General features: G+C 38.4%; 2 protein-coding genes across 2 annotated transcripts; one reads left to right on the top strand and one right to left on the bottom strand.

Moving 5' to 3' along the window:
• Window positions 1–4313: 4313 nt before the first annotated feature.
• On the bottom strand, window positions 4314–5668 carry LOC110930613. Its single transcript, XM_022173954.1, has 4 exons — window positions 5599–5668; window positions 4953–5432; window positions 4632–4868; window positions 4314–4504 (listed from the first exon to the last, which is right to left on the bottom strand). Exons 1-4 carry the CDS (start codon window positions 5666–5668, stop codon window positions 4314–4316), a joined length of 978 nt encoding a protein of 325 aa, XP_022029646.1.
• A 422-nt stretch (window positions 5669–6090) lies between these two features.
• On the top strand, window positions 6091–10489 carry LOC110876487 (zinc finger CCCH domain-containing protein 53). Its single transcript, XM_022124660.2, has 9 exons — window positions 6091–6517; window positions 6809–7801; window positions 7867–8025; window positions 8117–8376; window positions 8442–8699; window positions 8790–8961; window positions 9379–9585; window positions 9667–9735; window positions 9810–10489. The coding sequence occupies exons 2-8, from the start codon at window positions 6873–6875 to the stop codon at window positions 9698–9700; spliced, it is 2019 nt and encodes a 672-aa protein (XP_021980352.1). The 5' UTR covers window positions 6091–6517; window positions 6809–6872; the 3' UTR covers window positions 9701–9735; window positions 9810–10489.
• Window positions 10490–12732: the final 2243 nt, after the last annotated feature.

The raw sequence follows: 12732 nt of genomic DNA, 5'->3' as shown, positions 1-12732 counted from the left end.
ACTCTGGGAACCAAAAGCTTGTCCAAACGGGAACCCCAACTCCCTATTTATAGGCAAAGCCTATTCTTCCGAATAAGCTAGTATCCATCCCTTCTGATGAACTCCATCCGTCCGGATCGACTTTTACAATATCAATACCTATTCGGATGGGGGGTTTGGATTAATTTGTTGTCCATCCGTCCGGATGGACCTTGACAGTATCAAAACTGTGTCCAACTGATCTTATGCTATACAATATTCAACACACACTCTATCTAGCTATTCGCACAGTGGCGGACGTACACTATATGCACCAATAGATTCCCCCTTGGCCGTCACTGTCGAATTGTCACGTTAAAAACCTTGAGCTTTGTTTGAATATTCTACAATCTTCAACTACTCTGCAATTTCAATTAGGCATCTTGAAATCTTCAATAGATTACCCCATGATTGACGATCCGGTTTTGCTTTGACAGTGTTTGAGCAAATTCCCCCTGAGATTAATCTTCAGGTCTTTTGCACAGTTCACGACTCTCCTCTGATTTACTAAACTGCAACCTTCATGAACAATCACTAACTTGAAACTAATCACTGCAATATTCTCTATTTCAGCTTTAACCACATCCGCGTTCAGTTTTTGATATGACATGTTAGCACTACAATCTCGCATTCCGCTTGCTCGATCTAAGAATGTACAAAAACTTTACTGGAAATTGATAGAAACTTCAAATACCCCACTGATTAACTTTAAATCAATAATTCCCCCTGAAGATCTGATATCCCGTTTTCTGTGATCAATTTAACGCACCATAAGAATGATTGATCCATGTAAACGGTATTCTCCACAAACAGCAAATCTTCATCGGATAACAAATCATCTGGTAATGTATACTGATCTCCGAAGCATTCGTCCACAATCAGATTCACCCTCTCGGATAATCTCGATCTCGGAAGCATTCATCCACAATCAGATTCACATTCCCGGACAATCCTGAAGTCGGAACCACCGAATACTGTTGTAGTGTCACAAATTTCAAAAATGCCAGAATTTCAACATATGACATTGAAATTTTGATTCCCCCTCTCAAATTCTGACGTCTTATCACTGAATTCCCCCTCAAACTGAGCAATTCAGTTTTCTGTCATCTCTGAAAAACTTGACTATATGAAGAATATGATAATTCTTCCACCAAAAGTCAGTTTTTCATCTATGCGGATTGAACAGTTTTGGCCCATAAATAGTCAGACACCCCGAATGATAAACATTAAGCACCAGTATCATGACTATCCCGCTAGGGCTGTAAACGAACCGAACGAACACGTACAAGGCCGTGTTCGTGTTCGTTCATTAAGGAAATTAACATGTTCGCGAACTGTTCACGAACGCATACCGAACATAAGTTTATGTTCGTGTTCGTTCGTTAAGGAAATTCAGTTGTTCACGAACAGTTCGTGAACACTGGTCTCGAACACAAACGAATGCAAACGAACACAAATGAACGCAAACGAACATTTAACTTAAAAATAAAAAAATAAAACTATTGTTATCCTTAAACATTGGATATAAGTAGTTAAATACAACCATCAAATGATAAATCAAAACATAAGAAGTCTAATACACCACCAAACGATGAATCAACTTTAACTAACTTAGACATAATTATCCTCAAAAACGTCTTAGCATGTTCAAATTTTAGCTAACTTAGAAAAAAAAGGGTTTCAAATTTTCAATATGTTTAGATAAAAGGTTTCTTATATATTATTTTTTAATATAATCAAACGAACACGGATGAACGTAACTGAACATATTACCGAATGTTCATGAACGCAGTCGAACGAACGAGATCTATGTTCATGTTCGTTCGCTAAGCTAACCGAACGAAATTTTTCGTTCGTGTTCGTTCGTTAAGCTAATTGAACGAACATAAACGAACTTCCCGCCGAACGGTTCACTAACTGTTCGCTGAACGTTCGGTTCATTTACAGCCCTATACCCCGCTAATCTTTAATCCGTGAACGTATCATCAAATATGATATTTGAACCTTGGAACGAATATACTTGATAACCCTGAGTGTCCATTCATGTAAGTATAAAATTCTCATTCGAAAAGTTTGACAAAATCATTGTTCATCTGAATCTGTATATCTAATAGGTCCGGATGAACTGAGTCTATCCATTCGGATGGGAAGGGATCCATCCATCCGGATGAGTAAAAGTATACCTGTCCGGATGGGCTCGAGTCTATCCGTCTGGATGGGCTCAAGTCTATCTGTCCGGATAGGAAAATGTCCATCCGTCCGAATGGGTGCATCTGTCCGGATGGGTGCATCCGAACAAACATGTTCAAACTTTTCAAGAACACTCTTAATCACATTTTTTTTCAAAATCCTTATTTCTTTGAATTTCATGATGAAATTTCGCAGGATTGTTCGCGAATCAATTCCGAGCATAATGATGTTTTCAATTATGAATTTCATCCGTGAATTGATCCTCAATTTTATGTTTTTCTATGTTTTAATGTCAAAACTTACTACACATCCAAAATTATTGAGCGTAGGTGATTCAATCAACTGTTAGATCGATTGAATCGGTACCGTAGCTCTCATACCACTTGATATTCCAGGAAACGTCGAGTTTGATGGAGCTTTGGTCCCAAGATGATCGTTCGGTGATAAGAAACGAGTAGAAGATAAAGAACGACACCGAGCAGTCACTTATAATCTGGTTTCTATTCATATATAAAAGTTACATACCTGTGAAACCAGTTGGACAGCATCTCCCCACTCTGGGAACCAAAAGCTTGTCCAAATGGGAACCCTAACTCCCTATTTATAGGCAAAACCTATTCGTCCGAATGAGCTAGTGTCCATCCGTCCGGATGGACTCCTTCCGTCTGGATGGATTTTTACAATATCAAAACCTATTCGGATGGGGGGCTTGGACTAATCTGTTGTACATCCGTCCGGATGGACTTCTCTCCATCCGGACGGATGGACCTTGACAGTATCAAAACCTTTGTCCAACTTATCCTATTCTATACAATATTCAACACACACTCTATCTAGCTATTCACACAGTGGCAGACATACAGTATATGCACCTACAGAAACCATTTTTACGTGCATATGTTTATCTACGTTTCGATATAAATTAAAGTTGTTCTACGTTTCGACGTAAACTTTTTTGGGAAATGGTTTAGGTCAAATATAATATGTTTTCGTGCTTATTTTATGTATGTTTCATAAATTTTGTTTCGAACCGAGTGGAGTCAAATTATGTTTTTCCCCTTTTTTCGAAAGCTCTAATTAATCCCTTTAATTATCCATGTCAGTTTTTCCTTCATACCCATTACGTTTTCTATGTATGAGTTAAGTCACATATAATACGTTATGATTGTACGATATAAATTTGATTTACTTTATGTTTTGATCCAATCGCAATGCTTATACAGGTTACATTGAGTTCAATTGGATACGTCGAAACACGTGTTTTCATATGGTTAATACATCACATAACGGTTAGACTAATCAATTCAATGTTTATGATGTACCTGCGCCGTAACGCGGGCGAGTCTTAATGCTAGTTAACTCTAAAACTAAAAAAAACATATAATGAATATCTAATCCAAATCCAAATCAGGGAGGACCATTTTTACTAGGTGGCAATACCGTACCAATACTGTATTGCACCGTATTGAGTCGATACTGACCAGGAAATATTGGTATCGATATACATTTTTATAGTTTTAATTTCGGTACTAGTCGGTTTTTGTATCTTTATGGTATTTTTGGATTATTGGTCTCGAAGTGTACCATAATTTATAATCGGTACATTATTTAGTTTGTGTTTTTACTTATTTTCAATTTGGGTATTTTTAGCATAGTCTCTAAAAAGTAGTTTTTTTAGGATTTAAAAACTTTAGTTTATTAAAACAAAAGAAAAAGAATATAACTTGATATGGTAATAAGACTAGTGGGTATGGGTAGCTCATCCTCATGAGGATGGGCTGCCACGTAGGCGTCACATCACCATCCTATGGAGGATGGGCCTCCTCCATTTTTGAGGGGGATGGATGATGGGGCTACCCCACATAATTTTTTATTGTTTAATTTATTTATTTGTTTAACTTTTATTGTTTAATTTTTAATTTTTATTGTTTAACTTTTTTATTTGTTTTACTTTTTTATTTGTTTAACTTTATAAAAACAATAATTTAAAAATAAGACATAAAATCCATTACATAACATAAATAAAAATTACATAACCTAAAAAAAAAATTACACCACCTAAAATTTATAAAAAAGACAACATTTAAAAATTTAAAAAAACTACACTACTCGTCTTCGTCTTCGTCACCGTCCCCGTCGTTTGCGTTGTTCCATATATGTTCTACCAAATCCTGTTGAAGGTTTGCATGCGTGTAGTCGTTGGTTAGCGCGGACGAGTTTAAATCCTGTTGCGTCGGCTCTACTGGGAGAGTATTCCCGTAAGATGCATTCTCATCATACTCACAAATCGCCCGACCTTCGTATTCAATAATCATGTTATGGAACAAAAGGCAAGCGTACATACAAAGGCGCAACCTCTTCGGTGTGAACGCACGTGCTGGTTGTTGAATGATGGCCCATTTTTTTTAAAACACCAAAACAACGTTCGGTGTCTTTTCTTGCAGCTTCTTGACGCTTGGCGAATTTTTTCCTTTTTTCGTCCTCGGGAAATGGAATAGTCTTGATAATTGTAGACCAAGACGGATATTTTCCGTTAGCAAGATAATACCCACGTCTACACTCAACCCCAGAAACTGTAAAACGGGTGTCCGGACCGGTTCCATTAACGACATCGCTAAAGATCATCGATTGGTATAACACGTTGAGGTCGTTGAGTGAACCTGGGAGACCAAAGAAAGAATGTCAGATCCACAAATCTTGTGACGCCACAGCCTCAAGTATTAAGGTTGGATGCCCGTGATCACCTCGCGTGTATTGGCCGCGCCACGCAGTCGGGCAGTTATGCCACGCCCAATGCATACAATCAATGCTACCAAGCATTTCCGGAAACCCGTGCCGTGCTTCATGAGCTTGATACAACTGTTGAACATCATACGCGTTTGGTTTCCGCAAATATTTTTTGCTATACAGTTTCACCACATTATGGCAAATCCGATACAAACATTCTCGCGTAGTTTTTGCCGACATCTGTAAGTACTCGTCCAAAGCGTCGGCCACTGTCCCGTACGCCAGTTGGCGAATGGCCGCAGTACACTTTTGTAACGTGGTGAACCCTTCATAATTCCGAGCATCGGGTTCTTGCGTGAAAAACGGGTCTACCCTCACCAAATCATCAGCAATCTGTGTGAATAACCGGCGACTCATTCGGAACCTTCGTCTGAAAATGTCGGCGTTGTAAAGGGGTGCATCCGAAAAATAATCATTCACCAATTTCTCGTGCGCTCCTGTCGTAAAAAAATATATAAATACGAGGAAATAAGGAATGAGGATAATAAAATTTATTAATGACAAACCTTTGCGGTCTCTGTTAACCCATATTCGTCTGGTAATAACGCTTTCAGACGAGACGTCTTCCTCTTCCTCCTCTATAAGAATTTGCGCCGTCTTTACCACAGCGTTTGCGAAAAAACATCTCCTCTTCGTTCGAAGAACCCGAGGACCACCAAGAATTAGATGCCATTGTGGATGAAAATATATTTTTTTTATAAAATAATGGTATAAAAATGAGAGTGTTGAAAGTGGGGAGAAAGTGATGAAAATGGTATAAAATGGGATGGTTTTATAACAAAAAGGATTTTTTTTTAAATACATATAGCCGTTCAACGGCTATATATTCAAAATCATGGCTCATCATAAACGTCTTGGGGAAGCCGGGTTTAACAGGCCGGGCCAAGGGGTCGGTGTGGAGGACCGGTGTCGGGCTTCGCCGGACCTAAGCCGGCCCCCATACCTCTTGGTCTAAGAAAATAGTATAAATAATCAACAATACTGTTTAAATAATAAATATATAATCACAGAAATAGTAGAATTATATAATATCATCATAACTTTGAAATATAGAAAGAAATCAAACTTGGCTCTAACTTTAGTGGTCTATGTAAATAACCAACCAAATATGCTTTCAACTTGTATCATCAAACCTCAACAGGAGAGATTCATGAGAGGTTAAAATCTCTCTCTATCTCTCTCCTCACTCTCTCTCTCTTCTCTCACTGAAACCAACATAAGGGTACGACTGTTTAAGTGCTTTATAATTATTATTCTGAAAATCAACATCCTTGATAAGAGCAGAACAAGCAGCAGCTGTTACAAAGCAAATTGATTATACTTCTGCAACTCATTAACCCTCCATCACTTCACTTTATATAGCAAATAACCTCCACAAAAAGCCTTGACTGCCTCCCCTTTCAACTTCTATCCAGTTTCATGATCAGTTTCAGTAACTTTGCCTATATATTTATCTTAGATTTAGATTTAGGTTCACTTCCTCTCATCATCATCATCATCTCAACAGTTCTGTTCTAATGAGGTAAGAGTTCTGAAGAGAGAGAGAGAGAGCATGTACTAGTGTGTTACTTTTCCTTGATCATCTTTTTCCTCTATCTTTTTGCACAAAATTTTCACGGGTGTTAATCTTTTTAGTCTGTGAAACTTTTTTATTTTTGCATGAATTTTGACAATCCTTTTTTCTGAAATTAACTTTATTTTTTTTTATTTAGGGTTTTTTAGCTTTGGTTTGAAGTTAAAATACTAACATCCATATAGTTTGTTAAAAAAAAAAAAACTCATTTTTTGTTTTTTCTACTTTGTTCCTCTACAGGAGCATCTAAGCAATTATCCAGCTCCAAATCGTTACCGAGATATAACAAGTTTAGCTAAGAAATATGGATTCATACGAAGCAACACGAGTTGTATTTACCCGGATCCAAAGTTTGGATCCGGAATACGCCTCAAAGATCATGGGTCTTCTGTTAATTCAAGATCACGGTGAAAAAGAGATGATACGTTTGGCTTTCGGCCCCGAATCACTTGTTCAGTCAGTGATACTCAAAGCTCGGAAAGAACTCGGCATTTCTACACCTCCCACACCATCAACTCCATCGTCTCCGTCCCCGTTTAGTTCACAGAGTCTTTCTAGACAAAACTCTGCGAACTCGACTGGTTCGAGGATAGTTAACGGCGGAGGTACGAATCTCCCTTCGCCGTTAAGTATCCCGAGCTTGTCGAGTTCTTGGACAAACTCGAACTTCTCCGATTTTCAGCCGGCTGACGAGAGCCGGCTGAATTCATCAGCTCCGCCTTTCTACGGCGGAGCTGGAGCTGAAGAACCTGATCTGATAGATGAGTTGCAAATTCAAGACCAGCTTTCGTTTCTCAACGATGGGTCCCCGAGCAAATCCGGGGAGTTCTACTACCCGGATTTGGTCTCGCCGAACGGAGGGGGCGGAGACATGTTTTCGCCTTGGGGAAGTGGTGGTCCCCACAGGCGAAGCTCATCTGTGAATGATATTTGTTTAGGAGGTGCTGGTGAAGACCCTAGTGGGTGGAAACCTTGTTTGTACTATGCAAGAGGGTTTTGTAAAAACGGAGCTAGCTGCCGCTTCACCCATGGTGAAGCTGATTTGTCTGCTGTAACGGTTGGTTCTTTGAGTAAGCTCGATGTGATGGAACAGTGTCATGAGCTTCTCCGATCTAAATCGGCTCACCAGCAGCGGTTACTTATGGCCGCGGCCGGTGGTTCTCCCAACTTCCCGTTTCCGAATAGTCCGAAATCGATGAACTACCTTCTTCAGCAACAATCCGACAGTCCGAGGTAAGACAATTATCTAAACCCTGTTAGTTCCACAGATTATAACTTCAGTTTATGGCTGTTTGTAGGATGGCAGCTGCATTGATGATGGGCGAAGATATGAACAAATTTGGCCGCTCAAGAAACGAGTTTTCGATGGGGATGCTTAACCCGGGTTCTCGGCAAATCTACCTAACTTTTCCGGCGGATAGTACATTTCGCGAAGAAGATGTATCCAATTACTTCAGGTTCGATCTCCTCGCCGGTTTCGATTATAAAGATTATCAGATTCGACAAAGATGATCATGGTTTCGTATACTTTGTTTTCGTGTTTTATAGCATGTTTGGCCCGGTTCAAGATGTTAGGATCCCGTACCAGCAAAAACGAATGTTCGGGTTCGTGACATTCGTTTATGCTGAGACGGTTAAGCTCATACTTGCGAAAGGTAACCCGCATTTCGTATGTGATGCTCGGGTGCTGGTGAAACCGTACAAGGAGAAGGGTAAAGTCTCTGATAAGTTCAGGAAACAACCTCCGCCACCGCTGGATAGTCCCACTGGATTCGATTCTCCACGCGATCCTTTTGATCTGCAACTGGGTATGCTCTAGATTTTCATCTATGAATCGTTCGACGAATCTTGAGCATTTGTTGTTTGGATTCAGGTGCGAGAATGCTGTACAACAGTCAGGATTTACTATGGCGGAAAAAGTTGGAGGAGCAGGCGGATCTGCAACGTGCAATCGAGCTTCAGAACCGTCGGATCATGGATCTTCAACTTCTTGACGTGAAACGATCCCACCACCACCACCAGCGCGCCCTTTCCACCGGTGCAGCCATTCCGTCACCCACCTGTTTCTCTCCAAGTTATCTCAACCACCCGTCGGTTTTTGGTTCCCGGAGCAGCTCCAGTCCTGATTCTGGTAATGTACCAGTTTGTGAGTTGCTAAAATCGAATGCAGAAGCTGTTTTTAACGACTAAACGAATCGATTTTTTTTTTTTTTGGGTGCAGAGGATGGTTTGATGTCAAAAATGATGACTCCTGTAAATGTCAATGGTGATGAACCTTTAGAGGCAAATTTAAACCTGGAGAAAGAGAAGGAAACAGTTGAGTTAAAAGATGAAACCAGCAACGGAAAATCAAGCCCTAATCATGAAGAAGAAGAAATTGATTTGCCTGAAAGGTATGATAACCGGTGTTTAATCATAACTAGTCTGGTTGTGTGTTTTTGAACTGCCTTCATGGCCAGCTACCGGTTCGACCGGATTTTAATTTTTTTTGAAGTTTTTCCAACCAAAATCTCATGTGCTGTTTTGTTTAATAATTTTTATTTTTTTATTTAAGATTTTATATATTTTGTTAATATTACAAATCCAGCAAAAGATGTATTGTTTTCCATATTTTATTCTAAATTAGTTATATTTTGAACTTTTTAATTATTTTAAATGTGATTTGGTTTTTAAAACGGGTCAGATCAGTGAGAACCGATAAGGTGGCTGATCCGATTGGTAGTCCAGTTCTGGAAACATTGGGCATGATCATTATGATTTCACAAGATTTTGTTCAACATTTCTAAATTTGTGTATACATTGCATTGCAGCTTGGAGCACAATCTCCCCGATAACCTTTTCGCTTCACCGAAAGCATCAGGAAACTACCAAACCGTCTTCTCGAATGACGATAATACCCCTGTTTCTTCCGCTCCGCTTTCCACCAGCAATAGTAACTTAATGACCTCCCCGTTGCTTCCTGCCAGCTCGACTTTGGATTTAGCTTCACTCAAATCATGTTACTTTCAATTTCCTAGGTACAATTCGGTTAATTTTTCACCCTAATAATTAACCTTTCGGTTCATCACCGGCTAACCACATTGGCTATGACGGTGCAGGTTTTCCCCGGGTCATGGTGCCATCGGAATGTAGTTCGTATTTTGTGTTTTATAGCTTCCTTAGTGTAGGTAAGATCATCGGGAACTCCTCGGTTCTTGGCCGGTTTTGTTCATATGTTTATAATTCCTTATGGTTTTTACAGGAAGAAGAAGATGAATATATGTATAACAAGAAAGGATTACCCAGATGAGATGTTTAGTAAAATCTTCAATACCAATAACCGCCACCGCCACCGTCACCGCCGCAGCGAGCCACAGTTGATATTACTTACTACAATACAAAACTATATAGATAAGAAAGAATGCAGTAGAGGGTGTGTTTACTCCATCATCTTGTTGTAACCCTACATCATTGTAGTTGAACTAAAGATACCATTACCATTATAACAACCAACCTTGTCATAGGAGTACTAGGAAAGAAAAGTAAAAAAGTGTATTTAGTAATAAAGATCCGATCCGCTTGTTTTGTCAGGCTTAACCCGGGGTTTCATACCCCTGGGATCCGCTCGTTTTGTCACCGGGAACAAGTTACATCGCTGCCCCTGAGTCTAGTGTGCATTTCTTGTGTATTGCATGTGATGAAAGGGGTAAACTTGTAAATTCATGTGTGATGGTAGGGTGTGTGTGTGGGGGAGGGAGTGATGTGGTAGGTGTATTTTAGTGTTCAAAAAAGATAGAAAAGAAATACTGGCATTTATACCACAAGAAGTTAATGTTATTATTATATTATGTATGTTTGTATGTATACATCATCATCATGATCAGGCTGTGAAAGGGACATGACATTGAAATAATGACAAAACATAAAGATTTTTTATCTTTAGTTTATTGTTATGTTGTTTAAAATATTGTTGTTTGGAGCATCTTTTTGCTTGTACTTTAGTTTTAGTTTATCTACTTTTCCAAGTGGAATAGTCAAATCTAGGCTAATATATGCCATGTTCCAGTGGTATCATGCGGTATATAATTAAAAAGATATACACAATTTAAAATAATATGACTTTACTGTGTTTATTAATTTGTGTTGGTGGACAAATGGGTTTGAATTGAATTGGTTTGATAGGGTAATTGATGAAAAGCTGAATACGATCTGTATGTTGAATTTAACCAAATCATAAATCGTTTAATCCATGGGTTATGAACTTGTTGCAATAAAGTCGTAAATGAGTCGAGAACATGTTGAGTGTTAAAACAAAAATTATGTGTTTCGGTGTTAGTTTTTAATGATTCTAGTTTCAAACAAATTGAACGCACTGATAGTGCTACCCGGACACATTTATTTACTAAATGGTTTAGACTTTAGAGTGTCGCTTAAAATACGATTTTTATTAAATAGGTTACATTAAAAATAGAAATCAAATAATTTTTATATCATATTTGTAAAAAAAGGTATACTTTTTATAGGGCATGTTATAATTATATCTTCTATGCTGGCGCAAAAAGCTATCATCCAAAGTTCTTACTACGAACCAGTACTTTTTCGACCTGTGGAAATTATTTTAAAAGATACTTAATTTTCAAATGCACAGAAACGATAATGTATTCTCTAAAGTTAATAAATTATTTTTATATATTTTTTTCCATTATTTTTGATCTGTTAGTTTCGTGTAAAGAGATTTATAAAAAAAAAAAAAAAACAAAGAAAAATTACAAATTTTGTCCTTTATCTTTATACCACTTTTCAGGCGGTGTCCTTTTTAACGAATGTTGACTGGCGGTATCCTTTACTAGGTATTTTGTTGCAAGTTTAGTCCTTTACACCCAGCCCAGTTAAAAAACCCTGTTAATTGTTGGGTGTAAAAGACTAAACTTGCAACAAAATACCTAGGTAAAGGACTAAACTTGCAACAAAATACCTAGTAAAGGACATTGCCTGTCAACAATTAACAAGGTTTTTTAACAGGGTTGGGTGTAAAGGACTAAACTTGCAACAAAATACCTAGTAAAGGACACCGCTTGTCAACATTCGTTAAAAAGGACACCGCCTGAAAAGTGGTATAAAGATAAAGGACAAAACTTGTAATTTTTCCAAAATACAAAGAGTAAACTGCAATTTTACCCTCTGAGGTTTATATAAGATTGGCACTCTGACCCTCTCCAGGGAAATTTCGCACTCTGACCCCCAACTTATGAAAAGGCCTGCAATATGACCCCCCCTTCTGTCAAATTCTGTTTAAAGTCAACATAATTTATTAACGGTCAAAGGGTATAATGGTCATTTCCACTCTACTTTTGTATCTTACTCAAAACACCACCCTACATATATCACACTCCTGGCACTCTTACCCCCCACCCACCACCTTATAAGCTCTCATCCTGTTTATTCTCCAGCGATCTTCTTATCTCTGATCAACTACCCTCATCTCCGATCAACTGCGACCCTTCACATCTCCGACCAAATGCCGCTAGTATGTTGGCTGATCTGATACCTGATCCGCCACACGTCAGGTACAATCATCCATTGTTAGTTAATCAGGGTTGTGTTCGACATTAGATATTACAGATTGGATATAACCCCATTAGGGTCGGATTTGTGTCAGTGTTAGTTAATCTCATGTATTAAACAACATTAGGGTCGGATTTGTGTCAGTGTTAGTTAATCTCATGTTATAAACAAGGTATTAAAAATTAGTCTGATTTCTATGTTAATTTTGTGTTGTTTGGTGTTTTTTTTACAGTTGACCTGACGATGAGCCTATCAAGGTCATCACTGGTGGTCCACTTGGTGGTCTCCATGTTTGGTTGGCCTGTCCTCAACTTCCATTATCCACCGGAGAGTTGAGCTGATGTTAACTTAGTAGTTATGTAGGATTAGAAATGTGTATTTTGTAGGTTAACTTAACTTAAAGTAGATGTTAATTTTGTATGTTGATGGTCGCATTTCAGCAGGTTTTGTGTGGATGATGATGACTGTGTAGATTTTGAGTGTTAATGATGATGACTGATGATCAGCAGCAGGTTTATGGTGAAAATTTACATGCATTACAGTCTACTTTTTATATGGTCATTTTTGTCATTTGCAGCAGGTTTTGTATGGATGATGATGAGTGTTAAGATTATGAGTGT

This window comes from Helianthus annuus, chromosome 1, assembly GCF_002127325.2.
Source record: "Helianthus annuus cultivar XRQ/B chromosome 1, HanXRQr2.0-SUNRISE, whole genome shotgun sequence".
NCBI classification, from domain to species: Eukaryota; Viridiplantae; Streptophyta; class Magnoliopsida; order Asterales; family Asteraceae; genus Helianthus; species Helianthus annuus.
Note: the sequence above shows the minus strand (reverse complement) of the source record. Positions and strands in the feature narration are given on the sequence as shown.

What these genes read in the sequence shown, in the direction of transcription:
- LOC110930613 (XM_022173954.1), bottom strand. Translation starts at nt 5,668, where the DNA reads ATGGCATCTAATTCTTGGTGGTCCTCGGGTTCTTCGAACGAAGAGGAG. An exon ending in GTTTTTTCGCAAACGCTGTG is followed by an intron (nt 5,433 to 5,598) that starts GTAAAGACGGCG and finishes TTTTTACGACAG; the next exon opens with GAGCGCACGAGAAATTGGTG. An exon ending in TGCAAGAAAAGACACCGAAC is followed by an intron (nt 4,505 to 4,631) that starts GTTGTTTTGGTG and finishes TTGAATACGAAG; the next exon opens with GTCGGGCGATTTGTGAGTAT.
- LOC110876487 (XM_022124660.2), top strand. Translation starts at nt 6,873, where the DNA reads ATGGATTCATACGAAGCAACACGAGTTGTATTTACCCGGATCCAAAGT. An exon ending in CAACAATCCGACAGTCCGAG is followed by an intron (nt 7,802 to 7,866) that starts GTAAGACAATTA and finishes GGCTGTTTGTAG; the next exon opens with GATGGCAGCTGCATTGATGA. An exon ending in TCCTTTTGATCTGCAACTGG is followed by an intron (nt 8,377 to 8,441) that starts GTATGCTCTAGA and finishes GTTTGGATTCAG; the next exon opens with GTGCGAGAATGCTGTACAAC.